Source organism: Adelges cooleyi, unplaced genomic scaffold (assembly GCF_023614345.1).
Source record: "Adelges cooleyi isolate 19-005CV unplaced genomic scaffold, UGA_ACOO_1.1 ACOO_flye_CR_arks_rails_tigmint_CR_PRNA_1, whole genome shotgun sequence".
NCBI classification, from domain to species: domain Eukaryota; kingdom Metazoa; phylum Arthropoda; class Insecta; order Hemiptera; family Adelgidae; genus Adelges; species Adelges cooleyi.
In genome coordinates this window covers 5,318,076-5,334,785 of record NW_026095751.1, presented here as the reverse complement: position 1 = coordinate 5,334,785, position 16,710 = coordinate 5,318,076, and the positions used below count along the sequence as shown (strand labels likewise).

General features: G+C 29.6%; 1 protein-coding gene across 1 annotated transcript; it reads left to right on the top strand.

The window, feature by feature from the left end:
* Positions 1-32: 32 nt before the first annotated feature.
* LOC126835776 (uncharacterized) lies at positions 33-15,557 on the top strand. The gene is made up of 11 exons (XM_050568590.1): positions 33-297; positions 1,181-1,739; positions 1,880-1,969; positions 2,231-2,359; positions 2,982-3,350; positions 4,639-5,002; positions 5,075-5,556; positions 12,134-12,505; positions 12,572-12,947; positions 13,007-13,509; positions 15,390-15,557. Exons 2-10 carry the CDS (start codon positions 1,215-1,217, stop codon positions 13,492-13,494), a joined length of 3,195 nt encoding a protein of 1,064 aa, XP_050424547.1. The 5' UTR covers positions 33-297; positions 1,181-1,214; the 3' UTR covers positions 13,495-13,509; positions 15,390-15,557.
* The last annotated feature ends 1,153 nt before the right edge of the window (positions 15,558-16,710 follow it).

The window sequence follows — 16,710 nt, the reverse complement described above, 5'->3', positions numbered from 1 at the left end:
TACAATTTACGCAGTAATGAAATGAAAAGCGGTTATCATCCAAACATCGAAATCTACGTCGTAGTTCGTAGGATAATGATAAAAGAAACCTGATCATGACTCACGTTACATCGCAGATTGTTATTACTGCTTATTATTTCGTATTTGAGTAAATTTACCCACCTCTCATTACGTACCTTATACCTACCTATGTAGTTCTGAGTTCATTCCTTTGTCTGTCCAAGAGCACTTTGCCGGTTGACGCCGTTAACAGTGTTTAAAAGTTAAATATTTGCACTGTACATCCGATTTGAACTGGTAAGAAAAATATGTACAATAACTTTTAGGTATAATATAGTTACGACCAAGGGCCTGGATAAAGTTTTCGACGAAAATCACATTTTACTAGCTACTAAAAAATAATTGTTTTCCAGAATTGTATCATCATTTTACACATTTAAAAAATAAACAAATTAAATTTTCGTTTAGAGAAGTAACTTTTTTGTAGGTAGCGAGTAAAATTTGATTTTTGTTAGTAATTTTGTTACAACATTATATACCACCATTTTTTTATGTCAAAAACATTAAATAGCCCAGATCAATTTCTAGCGTAATTCATATTTTACTCCCATTTAACTAATTTTTTTTTCTGAATCGGCAAACAAAATGAACATGAAGTTTTAAACAAATTTGTTTTGGCTGGCGAGGGGAGATTTTATATTGATAAACTATATTAAAATTACCTGTATTCAACAAAACTATAATAAGTGAAATAAATAGTTTAGAAGTAATTTAGAACAGAAATCAGGTATTTAAAAAGAAAACTGAAATCATACACGCTATTGAAATCATTATACTATGGTAATAGTTTTTTTTTACTATAGTATCTGGAAATTATAAGTCTTTATGATATAGTTATCTCTTATGAATAAAGTGCTCATCGACATTTGGTATTTTTGACCAGTGTTCTAGATAAAGTTTCAAACAAATTAAAAATTTTACCTCCAATTAAAAATTATATTCTCCAGAACAAATAAAATCTATTTTTTTCGATCAAATTTCAGAGAGAAGAAATTTGACTGAAATTAAGCTTCAAACCTTTTTTTTTTTTTTATTGTGATAAATAAATGGTTGTCTGATACAGAAAAACATCTAATTTTTCTATAATATATTTAATAAATGTATGATTTGTTATTTTTAGAAATACTCTTAACTGAAAATTGGTGTTTTCAAATATGGATCAGAAAGTTGATCAAAATAGACTTGAAGAACAAGTCAAAAAGTTACTAGCTGAAAAAGAGTTGCTTCAAAAGCAAGTTAACGTGCTCAATGAGTGTTTATCTATCGATGAGTTGAAGGCTAAAATATCTGATCTTGAAGTTAAAAAAAAATCGTTGTTGTCGTTTGAAAATGTAATAGTACAACTTCGAGCTGAAGTTGAACCATTGAACTACTTAAAGGCACTTTTAAATGACAAATTGGCAAAGGCAAATAAAGGTCCTACTGAATTAACAAAGGCGGTTTTACAATATGCTGAATCGTTAGAATTTAACGATAATTTATCTAAAGAAGAAATAATATTATCAAGATGTAGTGGCCATGATGAACTTGAGAAGCCTGGAAGTGTTAATAGCTTACCTGTCACACCTAATTCTACTAATACGCTAAAAGGGAATGAAGAAAGCTTAGACGGGAGCATTCAGCTTTTGGATCAATACGATGTAGTCACTGAAGAAGATATGTTCAACTTTTTTTCTGAGGTTAGTATACTGTTTAAATATTTAGCCTGTATTGTGATTAGGTTAAGCGTCAAGAAAAATCAAAAGGGCTTAGTTAAAAATTTTAATCCATATATATATTTATATTATATATTTGTGATTCCCTTTTTTTTATTTTACAGGAAAATGCTTCAAAAGCTGAAACTACAGTTTTTGTACAAAATTCTAATGTGATATCAAGCACTGACTCTCATAACTCACATTTGGAAGAAGTAATGTTTAATGAATTGTATTATAAATAACGGTGTTTCTGAGCCTCTTGAGTTCCAAATGTGGAACCGGATTCAGGACGGTGTGTTATCTGTTACCCCGCCAGCACCTTAAGGCAGGTGTAGAGCAGCTATATATGTTGGTAGATAATGATAACTGACATTCTGGATCCACATTTGATTCCATTCCATCTAGTGGCAGAGACACTATGGTAAAATAATTGCAAATGGTATAATTTTATAATTTTTGTTTTTCTGACTTAGGAAAATTCAAAAATCCCTATTGAATGTAGCAAACCGAGTACATCTAATTTTCAAAATATACCATGTGCAGAATTAAATAATCAGTCGCTACAATTATCTAAACAAAAAGAAGATTCCACTTCAACACAGGTTTGTTAAATAGTTAAAAATTAAAATGAGTAAAATTCATTTTTACAGATGACGACTAACATATGGTGATATATTTAAATCAGACCTGGGCATTATAAAAATTCTAGCAAATACTTTTTTTTTCTTGAACAGAATCAAATAAATGCAATTTTAATTATTATCTCATTTTTTTTATTTTAACACAAATTAAAAACAATTATAGAAAATAGTTATTTATTAAATACCTAATAAATCAATACTTTTTTATTTAAAATAACAAGTTATTTGAATAAGTCTGTTAAAAATGTAATTTAATTATTTTATATTGTTTTAAATATTACATTATTTCATTTAGTTTATCAATGAAAAATGTATAAATTTATTTCAATTACAAAATTTGCTCCACCTAACCAATTTATTTTTATATTTCTCATTGAATAAGACGAAAAATGACTAACCATGGAAATTTCTTACAGTCCTGTGCAATTTCTTCTTAGATGTGTTTCACTGTATTTTATAATATTATAATATTTTCCTATAATTTTATCAATTATAACTCGATAGATCTGTTAGTATAAACTTTTAATTTTAAATAATGCAACAATTAAAGGCAAAATAAAGGAATGAAATATTTTTGTTGTAGATCATTAACGATGAAACATTTGAAGAACAATTAAGCAGTCAAGCGGGATCTGATACAAGTAATGACAAAAAAGCCCACATCGAAACATTTAATTTAATAGAGTGGACCAATAACTTGAACTACATGGATCTCAAACTTGACATTTTACGTGGAATTTACTCGCTGGGTTCTTTGAATCCGACTAGCTTACAGCAAAATTTCATTCAACACTGCATTAAAGGCCAAGATATTATAATATATTTTAAAGCCAATCGCGAGTGGCAAGCGATAATGTCCATTCCTGTACTTCAACGTGTCATCACAGAGCTGAAAGAGTGCCAAGCTCTTATTTTAGTTCCCACTAGGGAAATTGCTGTACAAATTGAAAAGGTATTATTAACTTATTTATTTTAGAAAGAAAATAGACAATTACTCATTTATCTGTATTTAAAATCGGTTTATAAAATAAAGATACTTTTACAACACTAACTGGACCCCAAATAAAGCAAAAGGAATTGTGGCCTTCAATCGACCTTTTGAATCCGTTATTGCTCTTAAAAATATTCATAAGTTAACAATGCTAGAACGGAACTAAACTACTATCATCTTATGTTGAAGTTCAAAATCTATTCTTTTGTTTAAAGTATAAAATTATATTGAGGTCAATAAATTTGTAAACTTCTACATTTTTTTAAAAATAAATCTAAGATGTTTTTTTTTTTTTAATATTGACTCCCGCAACAAACAGATTTTATCCATAAAATGAATTTGTCTAAACATTTTAAATACTTTAATAAATATTTAACACTATTTTGAAAAACAAATTCCATTTTTTGTGTATTTCTGAAAAATGTATTTTATTTTAAAATATATACCATAAAACCATCTTTATATTTTCAGCTGTAACTGGATATTTTGTTATTCTAGAAATTCATATATTTTTATTTTAAAACTATATATTTAATAAGACAAGCGATTCATTTTTTAATGTAGGCTAGCTGATATTACTGGAATTTTGGGCTGACACATAAGTAAATAATTTAAAAAACTTGATTTAATTCGAATTGATAATCACAATCTTATTTTGATATAATTTTATTTCAGATAAAACCGTTTTATTATCTCTAATTTACTACAACAATTCGAAGTTAAGTTTAATATAAAAGAGTGATATTTTAAACGGTTGAAACAATTTCAAGTTCTGATTTTAAATATTAGAAATACGATTAAAAGTATTTAGCACAAGAAAATGAAAATTCATTTCTAAAACCAATTACAAATACAAAAGTAAAATATGTTCTTAAAAGTACTGTAATTCAAATATTGTCCATTTCTGACAATGAAAAAAAATATCAGTTCATTTTTTTTTTTTTTTGTTCAACTACTATTTTTGTTAGTATTTAGCATAACATAAATTAGTTTTATGACTAAATTAATATTTTCACTTTATAATGTAATGTATGTATAAAAGCTAATTTCCTTACATTATTATTTTTTATTTAAATACAACATAATAATTTTTAGAAATTTAAAAACTAAATAATGTATAATATAATGACGTTACAAACATTATGAACATAAAAATATTCAAAATTAGGTACCTTGATACTCATTTTTATTGACGACAAATTGTTTTTTTAATTTTAAATCTGTGTTTAATACATAATTTGTTTTTCAGGTCATAAATGATTTAAGCGAGTTTATGGACTTGACGCTATGTATCGGAGGTGACAATGTACCGCGAAAACTATCTGTTATCCCACACATTGTTATCGGCACACCGGCGGGCATTTCAAATATGATTGCGTGTAATTCGTTAAGCACTCAGTTTATAAGCACGGTTATGATGTATCAGATAGACGAAATGTTGCCATATTATGTTGTTATTGAAGAGGTTATGCAAAAACTCAAGGTGATAAAAAAACAAATCACTTTGTTGGCTTCAGACAAAGTAGATCAAATAATGGATGTGTCCGTCGTTTTCTTACAAGACCCGTTAATTTTTCTTAACGAAGATGAGAGGAAAGAAGAAAAAATAGCTGGTATACTCGAATCTGCACACATTTTATAAATCAGTAAAAAAACTTAAATTATTTATCTTATATTATATATAGGCCTATTACCTAATCAATTTATCATGGGTGTATTGGAGGAGTTTAAATTTTCTGTCGTTTGTGGAATAATATGTAATGAGTTGGAACGAGAATCGGTCATAATATATTGTAATACCTTTGACAAAGCCCAATGGATGTATGAAAATATGCTGAAAATAGGTCTGACTGTATCTACTTTTGATTTAAAAATGAACGAATATGAGCGCAATAAAAAACTTACACGCTATTTAAAACGTCAACTACGTGTACTCATTGTTGCTGATCCAATAAAAAGCATTTGTTTTCCAAAAATGTTGCCCAGAAACATTGTAATAAACTATGAATTGCCTGCCGACCCGAGAGTTTACACCAATAGAATAATCAATTTTACAACCGTAATAAATTTCATTGGCGAGAATGACGAAACGGCAAAAATGACTATTGACAAATATTGTAAAAGCCTGATGAGACCGATGCCTTTGGACTTGACAGAAATATTTAATGTATAATTTGCTGTTACTATTTTTTTTTTTTTTTTAATGTATTACTATTCTATTTTATGGTGTTTTTTTTATATATATATTTTTTACTTTGTCATTTTAAGATATGGGATTTATTTTGTTATAATTCTTTATTAGAATTACTACCTAAAGCAAATGTTCGGCAACTACCGAACTACCGTATCTTTCCTTTTATAATATGTGATCTATTATTACTCGAATATAATTATATTATGTTTTTAGTTCTATATTTGTGATAAATAAAAATACAACTACATATGTTACTTTCAACTCGGCGCTTTTTTTATAAGTGAAAAATATTATCAAGCTGTAATTTTTATATGTATAATATTTTATAATTGGTAGCTGCGGTCTATGCATGTAACTGCTGACCGTGAGGTAATGGGATGAATCATTTGTTGAGTCGGCAAGTTCAGTAAAGATAAATAATATTGATATTCACACATACTGTTTGCACAGTTGACAAACAGCCATTCATTAAATGACCGGAAACTAGACTTGGTCCTGGGGAAAATTTTTGATTTATATTCAAGACAGCCTCATAATTAAAAACAATAAACTATTTTATTAAAAACAAGAGGCGGACTAGATAAAAAAGGTCTACAGATATCCAAGGAATAGTCTATACATAAATCATAATCAATTGTGTTATAAAAAATGCCTACGTAATTGGTTCAAAAATAATAATCAGTGTTGTTACCATGGGCCACTTAATACTCATAGGGTTTAATAAGAAATTAAAATGTTTTTTATCATAGTGTTTTTATACAATGTATACATTTTATTAGCTTTTTAAATTGAGAATAATGTACTAAACATTTTAACTGGTCGATAACCAGTTTTGGATAACTGTTTTTGAAGTTATTTTTATTTTGTTTGTTAAGATTTATTTAAAAAAAATTGTGAAAAATTAATACCACATTGTATAAAAACAAACATGAAAAAAAATGTAATTTCTTATTAAACGCTATGAGATATTGAGTGGCCCACGATAAAAATAATCACTGTATATATATATATACAATAATTGATCGATTAGTTATGAATTTAAATGAAAAAACTAGTTTACATTGAACTTTATAGAAATGTTGGCTTTATACAACAAATGGAATCAACTGGTACAAATGACATGCGTGACAGTGCTATAAATCTTGTAGAATTATATTCAGAAGATCTAGACAGGCAGTACACTAATAGTGATACTATTTAAGCAATTCTAAATTTTGTTCAACAGAGAAAAAATAATTTTTTATCAAGTTTTTAAAATGTCTCGTCGATTTTCCACTATTGACACTAATGTTGAAATTATAATGCGGATATTTTGTTGAATGGCTACCTACATCTAATTCAAGTGGAGGAAGATTATTTTCCATCAAAAAACGACATCGCTTTCCATATTAAACATAGGAAATGATTCAAAGATTATCTATCAGTTTGTAACCATCAAATCAAGAAAATATTGATATAAAATTATCCAAAGTTTATTTGACAAAATTGTTATTAAAAGAAATCATTATATTCATAAAATATTTGTTGAAGTTTAAACAAAAACCGTCGGCCGGGTCAAATATTGTGTAATGACTTAGTGCATCAGTTGCAACACGGTTTTATAATAATTTGTAAAAAAAAAATTGTATGTTAGGCTCAAATGAGGAACATGCAAATAATTCATTTAGACGGTAGAAAAATGACTAAAAATTATCAAATACCTAAAATTATTTCGAAAAATTCGAAATAAATTTCGCGTTAGATATTTTTATTACTAATTTTGCATTTATGTTAAAACGCGTATGGTATAAAAGTAATAGGAAATAAAATGCAAATGCATCAAGTTCTGAGCCTTATGTAAGTTATGAAATAACATAGGTATAATAACTAATAAAACGATGGAGCGTGAAAGGTAAAACTTTTTTTAATGATAAAAAAACAGCTACAGGAAATATACTTTGGTCCGCTAATATAATTTATTATTATACGTGCTCCGGTCTACGTTTGACCTTGTACGACAGTTGGTTTCAGTTGAGTGCTATCGTGTACGTGCACCTATCGACGGGGAGGGGTGAGGAGAGACATATTGCCCCTCTTGAAACAATAATATGTAAATGTGTAAAAAAAAATAATTAAACCATATTTATAGCCGATTAAAGCCTAACCGTTACAGTTTAATTACCATCGTTGCTTTCTGGAAATATGTGTAAAATTGTATACCAAATTGTGTACCAAGCTGTACAGCATTTTATAGCTGTTAAAAAATTAACAAAATGGTAGGTACGCCGCCAATAAAATTACGGCTTTGTTCGTGTCCAATAATCGCGTTGTACGTGGCTGCGCGTCAGATCTGAGAAAAGCGACTAACGATGAGCCGATTTTTATGCTAATGCGGTTACAGTGTTTCGTCAAATAGGGCAACTATGTACCAGGGTCGCATAACGGCCGGACGCGCACGTTGGCCCCGTCGTTACGCGCGCGGTGCGAGTACATAACGCGACGCGGCCATTGCAACGTAGAATAAGAAAGTACAACCCATGAGCCCCTGGTCGGTCGTTCGTCGGTAGAAACGCTTGCGTTGCCTGGGACGGGATGACTGACAATGTCGAAACGCCTCCCGAGTCCCGTCACCCTTTACGACCTCGGCTTGCACTCTATTCCAATTTCAAACTATCAACTATGACATAAGCCCCGTTTACACTATCACTGTTCTTTTTCGATTTGATAAATATAAAGTTCTAGTTTTTTGGGAAAAAAAATCTAGAAGTTCGAAAATACGACTGCAATAATATACGTACACCATAATCCTGTGCATCAAGGTCAATTAATTTCGTCCATAATTATCAAAAACAAATTTTAATTTTCTATGTAAAAAAATTAAAAATTTCGTTTAGATTTTGATGGAACGTCAATGTTTTTCTAAAAAAAATTGTTTGTATAGTGATTATAGTCAATTATTTTTTTTTATTAATAATTTCGTATTTTTTTTTTAAATCAAAATTAAAATGTATTTTTATTAAGCCAACACTTTAAGTTCAACTTATGAACTTACTGTACATCATACTATATTATAGTACAGTATAATAAACTGAACTATGCATTCATTTATGGTAGATTGATATCGATTAATCGATGTTACAAAGTATTATTGACAAATTACATCAATTTACATAATATTATTGATAGTTGTTAAGTATTACTTGTATTCACTATTTCGTGACTTAATACATTTATTTAGTCATGCATTATTATTTTATAAAATATTGTTAAACAGTTCTATTTTTATCGAAATTAAACACTGAGAAACGAAAATGAAAAAAATACTATATCAACCACTCAATGATTACAATAAATTCAAACTATATAGTCAGTATACTTAGTAATAAGTACCTACACAATATAAATTTATTGGCTCTTAAGTAGAGAATAATCTTCTAAGTACAATATACCTAACTAATGTAGATAATTAATAAAAAACAGATGACGACGGTGTTAACTGCATCATTATCCTTAAAAAATGGTATTTATTACTGTATATTTACAATGGGGTTATAGCGTCACTGAAATAACGTCAACCATTATTTTTACTGCTTCTAAAAAAAGCAACACACTATTTTTTTTTAGCTTCAAAATTTGAGGTTATTGACCTCAATTTAAAACTTAAGTACCAAATAAAAAGTATACGATTATTAAAACGCATGCAACTATCAGTAGGTACATAGTAATTTTTCAACCATGAATTAATTATTTAATTAAAAAAAAAAGTAATTTATTTAAATTTAATATTACATTAATTAATTATGCATAGAATATAGTAGTACAAAGGCGTATAAAATACTTCAACCATTATGGAAACGAAAAATAAACACAACGAATAATATATGATTTATTTAGTTTTGCGCCCAGAATTGGGTTGCCAACAAATTATATAGAATAGTTTAGTATGTTTAATTTGTGTAGATTGTTATAAAGTACAAAAAAAAAAACAATGGTATTAGGGTTATGAATTATGATATTGATCAACTATGCTGAACCATTCTAAAAACGTTAGTTTTATATTAGATCTCATTTCTTGTCGATCTAGGTGCAGTAAGAAATTATTCAATTGAAAAAAAATATATATTTATAAATATTATATTATTAAATGTTTAAGTATAAAAACAAATTATATAATTATTTAAATGTTATGTTTTGTCATTTTTCGAATAAAATACTATTTACATTTTTATTTTAATTAATGGTAGGTACTCGATTTGTTTTAAAGGGTGTCCAAGAATAAGAGTTTTTTTAAAAATGCAATAATTGCATAATATAGTTGTGTTCAGGAGATCTTGAAGTTTACCTATAAAACCCGATGTCGGGCATATGCCCCCCCCCCTACTAGCCCTACAGGCAATTTATCTGTCCATAAAATTTGGATTTATATATTTTTTCTAGATGACCGTATCTAATTCATTTTAAAATAATAACATAGTACATTTAATATTAATAAACTTATTGATTCATCTGTTCGAAATACTGTTTAATTATCAAATATCTAGATTTTTAACACTAAATTACCAGCAGTACTATAAAAGACGAAATACCACGACAGAATAAATGGAATTTCATTTACTCTGTGATACCACAACGAACCTAACCTAACCTTACGAGATAGCCTATGAATATGTTACGATAAATGTTTTAGTTCCTAAAAACGGAAAAGATAAAAGTGGCGCGATTTTAAGTCGCACAACGCGCCACCGGCCACACGTTTCCGACATATTTTGTGATTTGTATTTTGTTTTGTTTATCAACAACGAAACGGACGCGGTAGCGGTACAGTGCTGCCAACCCTCTTAGCTGGGCATTTCATTTGCCGGCAATTATTAATGCGGACGATGCTGTGATTATCGATTGGAAAACCGGTCGCTTATGCGACGCGTGGTCACACTGTTGTCTAACCTAACCAAACGACAAACGCTTGTCGATTACACACGATATAACGTTGCTCTCTCTCTATCCGTCTCTCTCTTTAGATTTCCTCTCGGCAAATCACATGTACTGTAAGCGTTTTCCACATTGTTTAATTGTCATAATGTGTTCTTTGTAGATACATTTATTCGTTTTCCGACTATAATCAGTTATACAGTATGTAAGTACAAGTGCACATTTATTATTAATACTTAGGTCTTGTAAAATCGCTCATGCCGAAACTAGGGTCCTGCGGTTGTCTGAGGCCACATCCATGCGAGTGGCCGTCAACTTGGGTTGCTCGAGGTTTTTGATAAAGCCGGTTTCGGAATATTAGGTGTAGTATTCTGTATAGATCACGGTCTTCTATTTCCTTTAGGACCCTTTTGAAACCGCCAGGTTTAGGAGTTCACGTCGTTGGGTGTTTTATAGGTTAGACGTTTGGGTGAGGCGTTGGGTCAGGCAAGAAACCCGTTGTCCATTCATGGACTTCTGAATGTAGGCTAAATGAATACATTGTGTAACGCATAGATTTCTATGTGCCTTGTTGTATAATTTGTTGTATTGGGCAAGTTGGTTGTCATTGGAATATGGGGGGTTCAAACTTTTCTGGTAGGTAACGGTTTGTGCTTCAAAATTGAAAAAATCTATGTTAAATTGGCCTCTTATACTATGTAGGTTATTTGTAATAACTAATTTTGTTTTAAATCATTTAAATGATAATCTATTATATATCGAGCTTCAATAATAATATTACCTTATTATGATTTTCTGAAAAAGTGGTTAGTTGCATTCACGTTACCTGCATGGGTATGCAGTTACAATACGTTGACCTTTTGGAAATTTGACAGTACCCATTTTTATTTAAATATATAATACCATAAGGTAATTTTTCCATAAAAGTTGCTTAAAACTGTATACTATTATTAACTAAAAAATGAAATTAGGTATGGTTAAATTTTTTACTTTCCACTATTTAATTAAAAAATAATGTGCATGGTTCAAGACTCGAGTATGTAGTTACTGGTTGTAAAAATGAAATATTTCGTATAAAATTCAATAATTGAGCAATCTTTATCTATATTAAGTCGTCTTGTATATTATAGATATTTCAAGCGGGGGAATTTTTTTTTTTAATTCAGTATTAGAATGAGACAGTTTCCATCCTCGTATGGTTTTTTAATATTATATGGCTTATTTTAGGTAGGTATATATTTTTAAAAATAAAATCAAAGTTTATTGTTAGTTAAGTTAATAAATTACAGAAAATTAAAAATAAAAGAATCAAAGTCTATTATTAAATATTCTTACTCTTTGTGTCACTATTGTGACTATTGTTGGTTTGTCAATCTGATATGGTTGACTCTGGTTGTTGGGCGAGAAATCCCTCTATTCAGCAATTAATTAACCTGTCCCGGCACTAAAGTTAAGAAATGTCTTCTATGACAATATTGATAGCCTAAATAGCCGTTAACTAATAATGAATTTTGCCTAAAGAATTTTTTTTTACCATGAATTTCAAACTACAAGTTAATGCTAAATTGTTCCAATTGTTGTAATCGTTTTTGAATAGCAGTTAATTAAAATTTAATCGTTATATTTTAGAATATAATAAATAATGAATGTTAATGAGACGAAGAATGGACCGTCAAGCGAAACCAATGAGTATTCTGGCCCACCCGGCATGGATGTTGGCGGCACAATCGAATCAGATTGGAAGGAGGTCGTGGATAATTTCGATGAGATGAATTTAAAAGAAGAACTATTGCGCGGTATCTACGGTTATGGTTTCGAAAAGCCTTCAGCTATCCAGCAACGCGCCATTTTACCGTGCATCAAGGGACATGATGTCATTGCCCAGGCCCAATCTGGTACTGGTAAGACTGCAACATTCTCGATTTCCATTTTGCAACAGATCGACACTAACTTGAACGAGTGCCAGGCACTCATTTTGGCACCCACCCGTGAATTGGCCCAGCAAATCCAAAAGGTAGTATTTTTTTTTTTATTATTATTAGCAAATTTTTATATAAATTAATTTTATTAAATGTAATAGGTGGTTATTGCTTTGGGAGATTTCATGAAGGCAGACTGTCATGCCTGCATTGGTGGAACTAACGTCCGTGATGACATGCGTAAGCTGGATACCGGATCCCACGTTGTAGTTGGCACGCCCGGTCGTGTTTACGACATGATCGCCAGGAAGTCTCTACGCACACAGTTCATCAAGATCTTTGTGTTGGACGAAGCAGACGAAATGTTGTCTCGTGGTTTCAAAGATCAGATCAAAGAGGTCTTCAAGTTCCTCGAAGAGGATATCCAGGTGATTTTGCTGTCTGCTACCATGCCTGAAGATGTCTTGGAAGTTAGTACACATTTCATGCGTAATCCAGTACGTATTTTGGTGCAAAAGGAGGAACTAACATTGGAAGGTAAACAAATCGAATAACAATGTGGTTGAATTACTTACTACGCTCGATTGTATTTTCAGGTATTAAACAGTTCTATATCAATGTAACAAAAGAAGAATGGAAATTTGACACATTATGCGACTTGTACGATACGCTTAGCATCACCCAGGCTGTGATATTTTGTAACACGCGCCGCAAGGTGGAATGGTTGACAGAAAACATGCGTCTGAAAACATTTACTGTGTCTGCTATGCACGGGGAAATGGACCAGCGTCAGCGGGAGCTTATCATGCGTCAATTCCGTTCTGGATCAAGTCGTGTATTAATTACTACTGATTTGTTAGCTCGAGGAATCGATGTACAGCAGGTATCGTTGGTCATCAACTATGACTTGCCGTCCAATCGCGAAAACTACATACACAGAATCGGTCGTTCAGGCCGTTTCGGTCGTAAGGGTGTTGCCATTAATTTCATCACCGAAGACGACAAAAGGGCCATGAAGGATATTGAATCGTTTTACAACACTCACGTGCTTGAGATGCCACAGAATGTGGCCGATCTGCTGTAGACATGCTTCGTATCTGTGAGTAGTTTACATTTAAACAAAACGAGTGAAAGCACATTCAAACGATACATTTTTTTATATATATATATATAAATAATACTTATATAAAATAGAAAATATTTAAAATTGAAAAATATCCAATATTTTATCTTAAGCAGTTTTTCTTTCCTATTTTTACTGTGTATGATTGCCGCCTAAATATTACAGTTTCGTTTGTCCGATTAACGAAAATAATGAAAAGTGCACATTTTAATACCTGGTATGTTTTGATTTTAAATAAAACTTATTATATAATTATTATAGACTTTGTATTTCCATTAATGATGGTCACATTCCTCTTATGATAAAAAGTTAATATTAATTTTGTTTTCACTAAAAATGGTCTTATTTAAATGGTGTTTATAATAACCTAATGTCTGGTCACATTTAAATGCCCATTGAAGTTTTTCATAAATGTATATACATTTAGTTGCTCATAATTTATGGTCCATAGAATTTTACAAACCATTAAATTTATCAAATTTTCGTGGGACTAAGGTTGTTTCAAGAGGAACGAAAAAACAAATCTTGTTTACGAAAGAAAACAAAGTTTCTTTTCAGGGAAACCTGATGGTAGATACCCCCAAATGGTATTATTTTTTGGTTTAATAAGTACTTTATACTTATAAGCCAATTTTTAATTTCCGTTTTTTAAGTTAAGTTATAAGCAAATATATAAAAAAATTGTTATGGTTTTCTTAATAAATCTTACTAATAAAAAAAATCAGCCTTTTATCTCACATTGAAAAAGTCATTAACTTTTTATAAAAAAATATGTGTCTGGTCAATACGTCCACCAGAAACTAGAAAGCAACTTCCACAGTAGTGATTTTTGATTAAACTCTTGCCATAACTCAAATAAAATTATACTTAAACTTACATTAATTAAAATTAACATAGCACTTACTAGATGAAGTTGATATTCATTTATCTTCAAATAAGTTGGCATGTTTGAAATGGCTCCTACATCAAATAATGTGAAATATTTCCTATATGTAGCTTTTAATAGCTTTTTCCGTTCTATTAAAAATTTCAAGATTATATTCATAAAGTAATATGCAAATAAAAACTTATGTTTTTTCACACATTATCATGAAGACAGTGTGGGAGTAAAATTAAGGGTCTATTCTGTCTGAGAGGACAGGACGTGCCCGAAGATTACAAATTGTAATGCATTAGTATGCAGATTAAAAGAATAAGACAAAAATGAAAAGAAGAGGATGAGGCTCGCCACAAAAACTTGATATTAATGACTGAAATAATGGTATCGCCCACAATTTTCCTGTAAATTTAAAACATATTGCAATTATGGCCTGTTGTAAAAGGAAAAAGTAGCCAAAGTTTATCTTACCGTGGTTATACATTGTTTCTTTTTGGTAGGAAATCCCTAGTTTACATACAAGTTATCTTTAAACAAATTAAAACCTAAACTATCTTATATCACATATTTTTGCCAAACTCCCCCACTTGTTTCTTCTATATTATTCTTTTGGCTTGCAATAAAAAAATTTTTAATAAAAAGTCAAAAATGTATTTTAAGTGTAAAAATGTATTTTCGATCAATGAAAAGGTATCTGGCATTTGGTATTACAGCCATTACTATTGAAACCGTGTCCACACCCAAGCGGTTTTTCCCATCGGCCTGGCTATGTGGTTTTTTTGTGTGCGCTAATCAATAGATAGCCACACAGGGTGGACCCAGCTAAAAAACAAGTTCTAAATAGTAGATAACTCAATATTTTTGCCTATTAAATATATATACATATTATGTTAGTGTTATGATTATATTATTGTTTTATTTTTAATAAAAATGACCTGCCAACTTGTTTAAGTATCACGTGGATATATATATTTTTTAGCGATCGCCTAGCTTCGGCCGCCACTCCGCCCTCGACCGGTTTCAACGTCTTCTCGTCTAGATCTAAAACCAGAAACTACCTACTACAACACGTCTGCGACTACATCCGACTAAAATTAAAAAGTAAAATAATATTAATTTTTTTCTAAATTCTTAATTTTTTTTTTTTTATAAAATTTGTAGTAAATAAATATGTATACAATATGTAAAAATAATTAAAGTTACCTTTGTAAGGAAGCTTTGGAACCAACGAGGAGTTGATTAATTTTCTTACATTCATTGTATTATAATTACAACAATATTTTCTATTGAAGTTATTTTCCTCATCAATAACAATACCATCTGAGTTTACATTTCTTTAATCAACGTCTTATCAAAGTAATATAAATAAATAAAAACAGAAAAAATAAAATTAGATCCTCAATAATTTTTAAGATAAAATTTATAATTAGGTTATAGGTATAATTAGGTTTCATAACGTAACCTAGTTGTTTTTTAGTTTCTAATTTGTGTGTGTGTATTTTCGGTAATAGGAAAAATGTATTCTATTTTTCCACGGTATAGCTTTAATTTTTAGTATTAATATTTTTTAAAGATAATCTATGCGAGGTTTTTTTTTTTCTTACAGTGTGTACTTGTAATAATATTATAAAATTGTATATTTTCATAAGCCTTTCATAAATAATAATAATGTTAACTGAATATTTTTTGTCGTGTTATTGGGGCTTTATTTAGTTGAATATTCAATTTTTTATTCCCTCTAATATATTATGACAGTGAATTTTAAAATCAGCCTTGTCATAATACATTAAACTATAATGGCAAAATAGAATGCAATTCTTTTTTTTTGTTTTTTCACTTTTTATACGATAATTTTTTTTTGTATATATATTTTACAATCATGAAAATCGAGTGTTATTTTTTTAAAAATATTAGTATAAAAAACGTGTATTGTATCTACAGATTATTCAGGTTATACTCCTCGTTCAGTTCTCTATAGAAATAAAACGTCTATCTTTGTATTATCTTCTAATTTATACATTTTATATTTTACTTACGAAACCAGCTAGGGCAAATGAGATGAGCATGTATAAAAAACTACAAACCTAAATAAAAAAAAAAATAATAAAAAATAAAATGATTGTTTTTTTTTTACCTTTTTTTTACTACTGAATTATGTTTCGTTAATCAACAAAAACTGATCAAATTTAAGTAAAAAAAAAACTATTTTATCCAGTGGCTCAAAAAGCTAATTGGTAAGTAAGCAAAGTGAAGTTCTTCCTGAGTGAAGCTCTTTCTGAGGTGTTTATTTTTGAAACTGT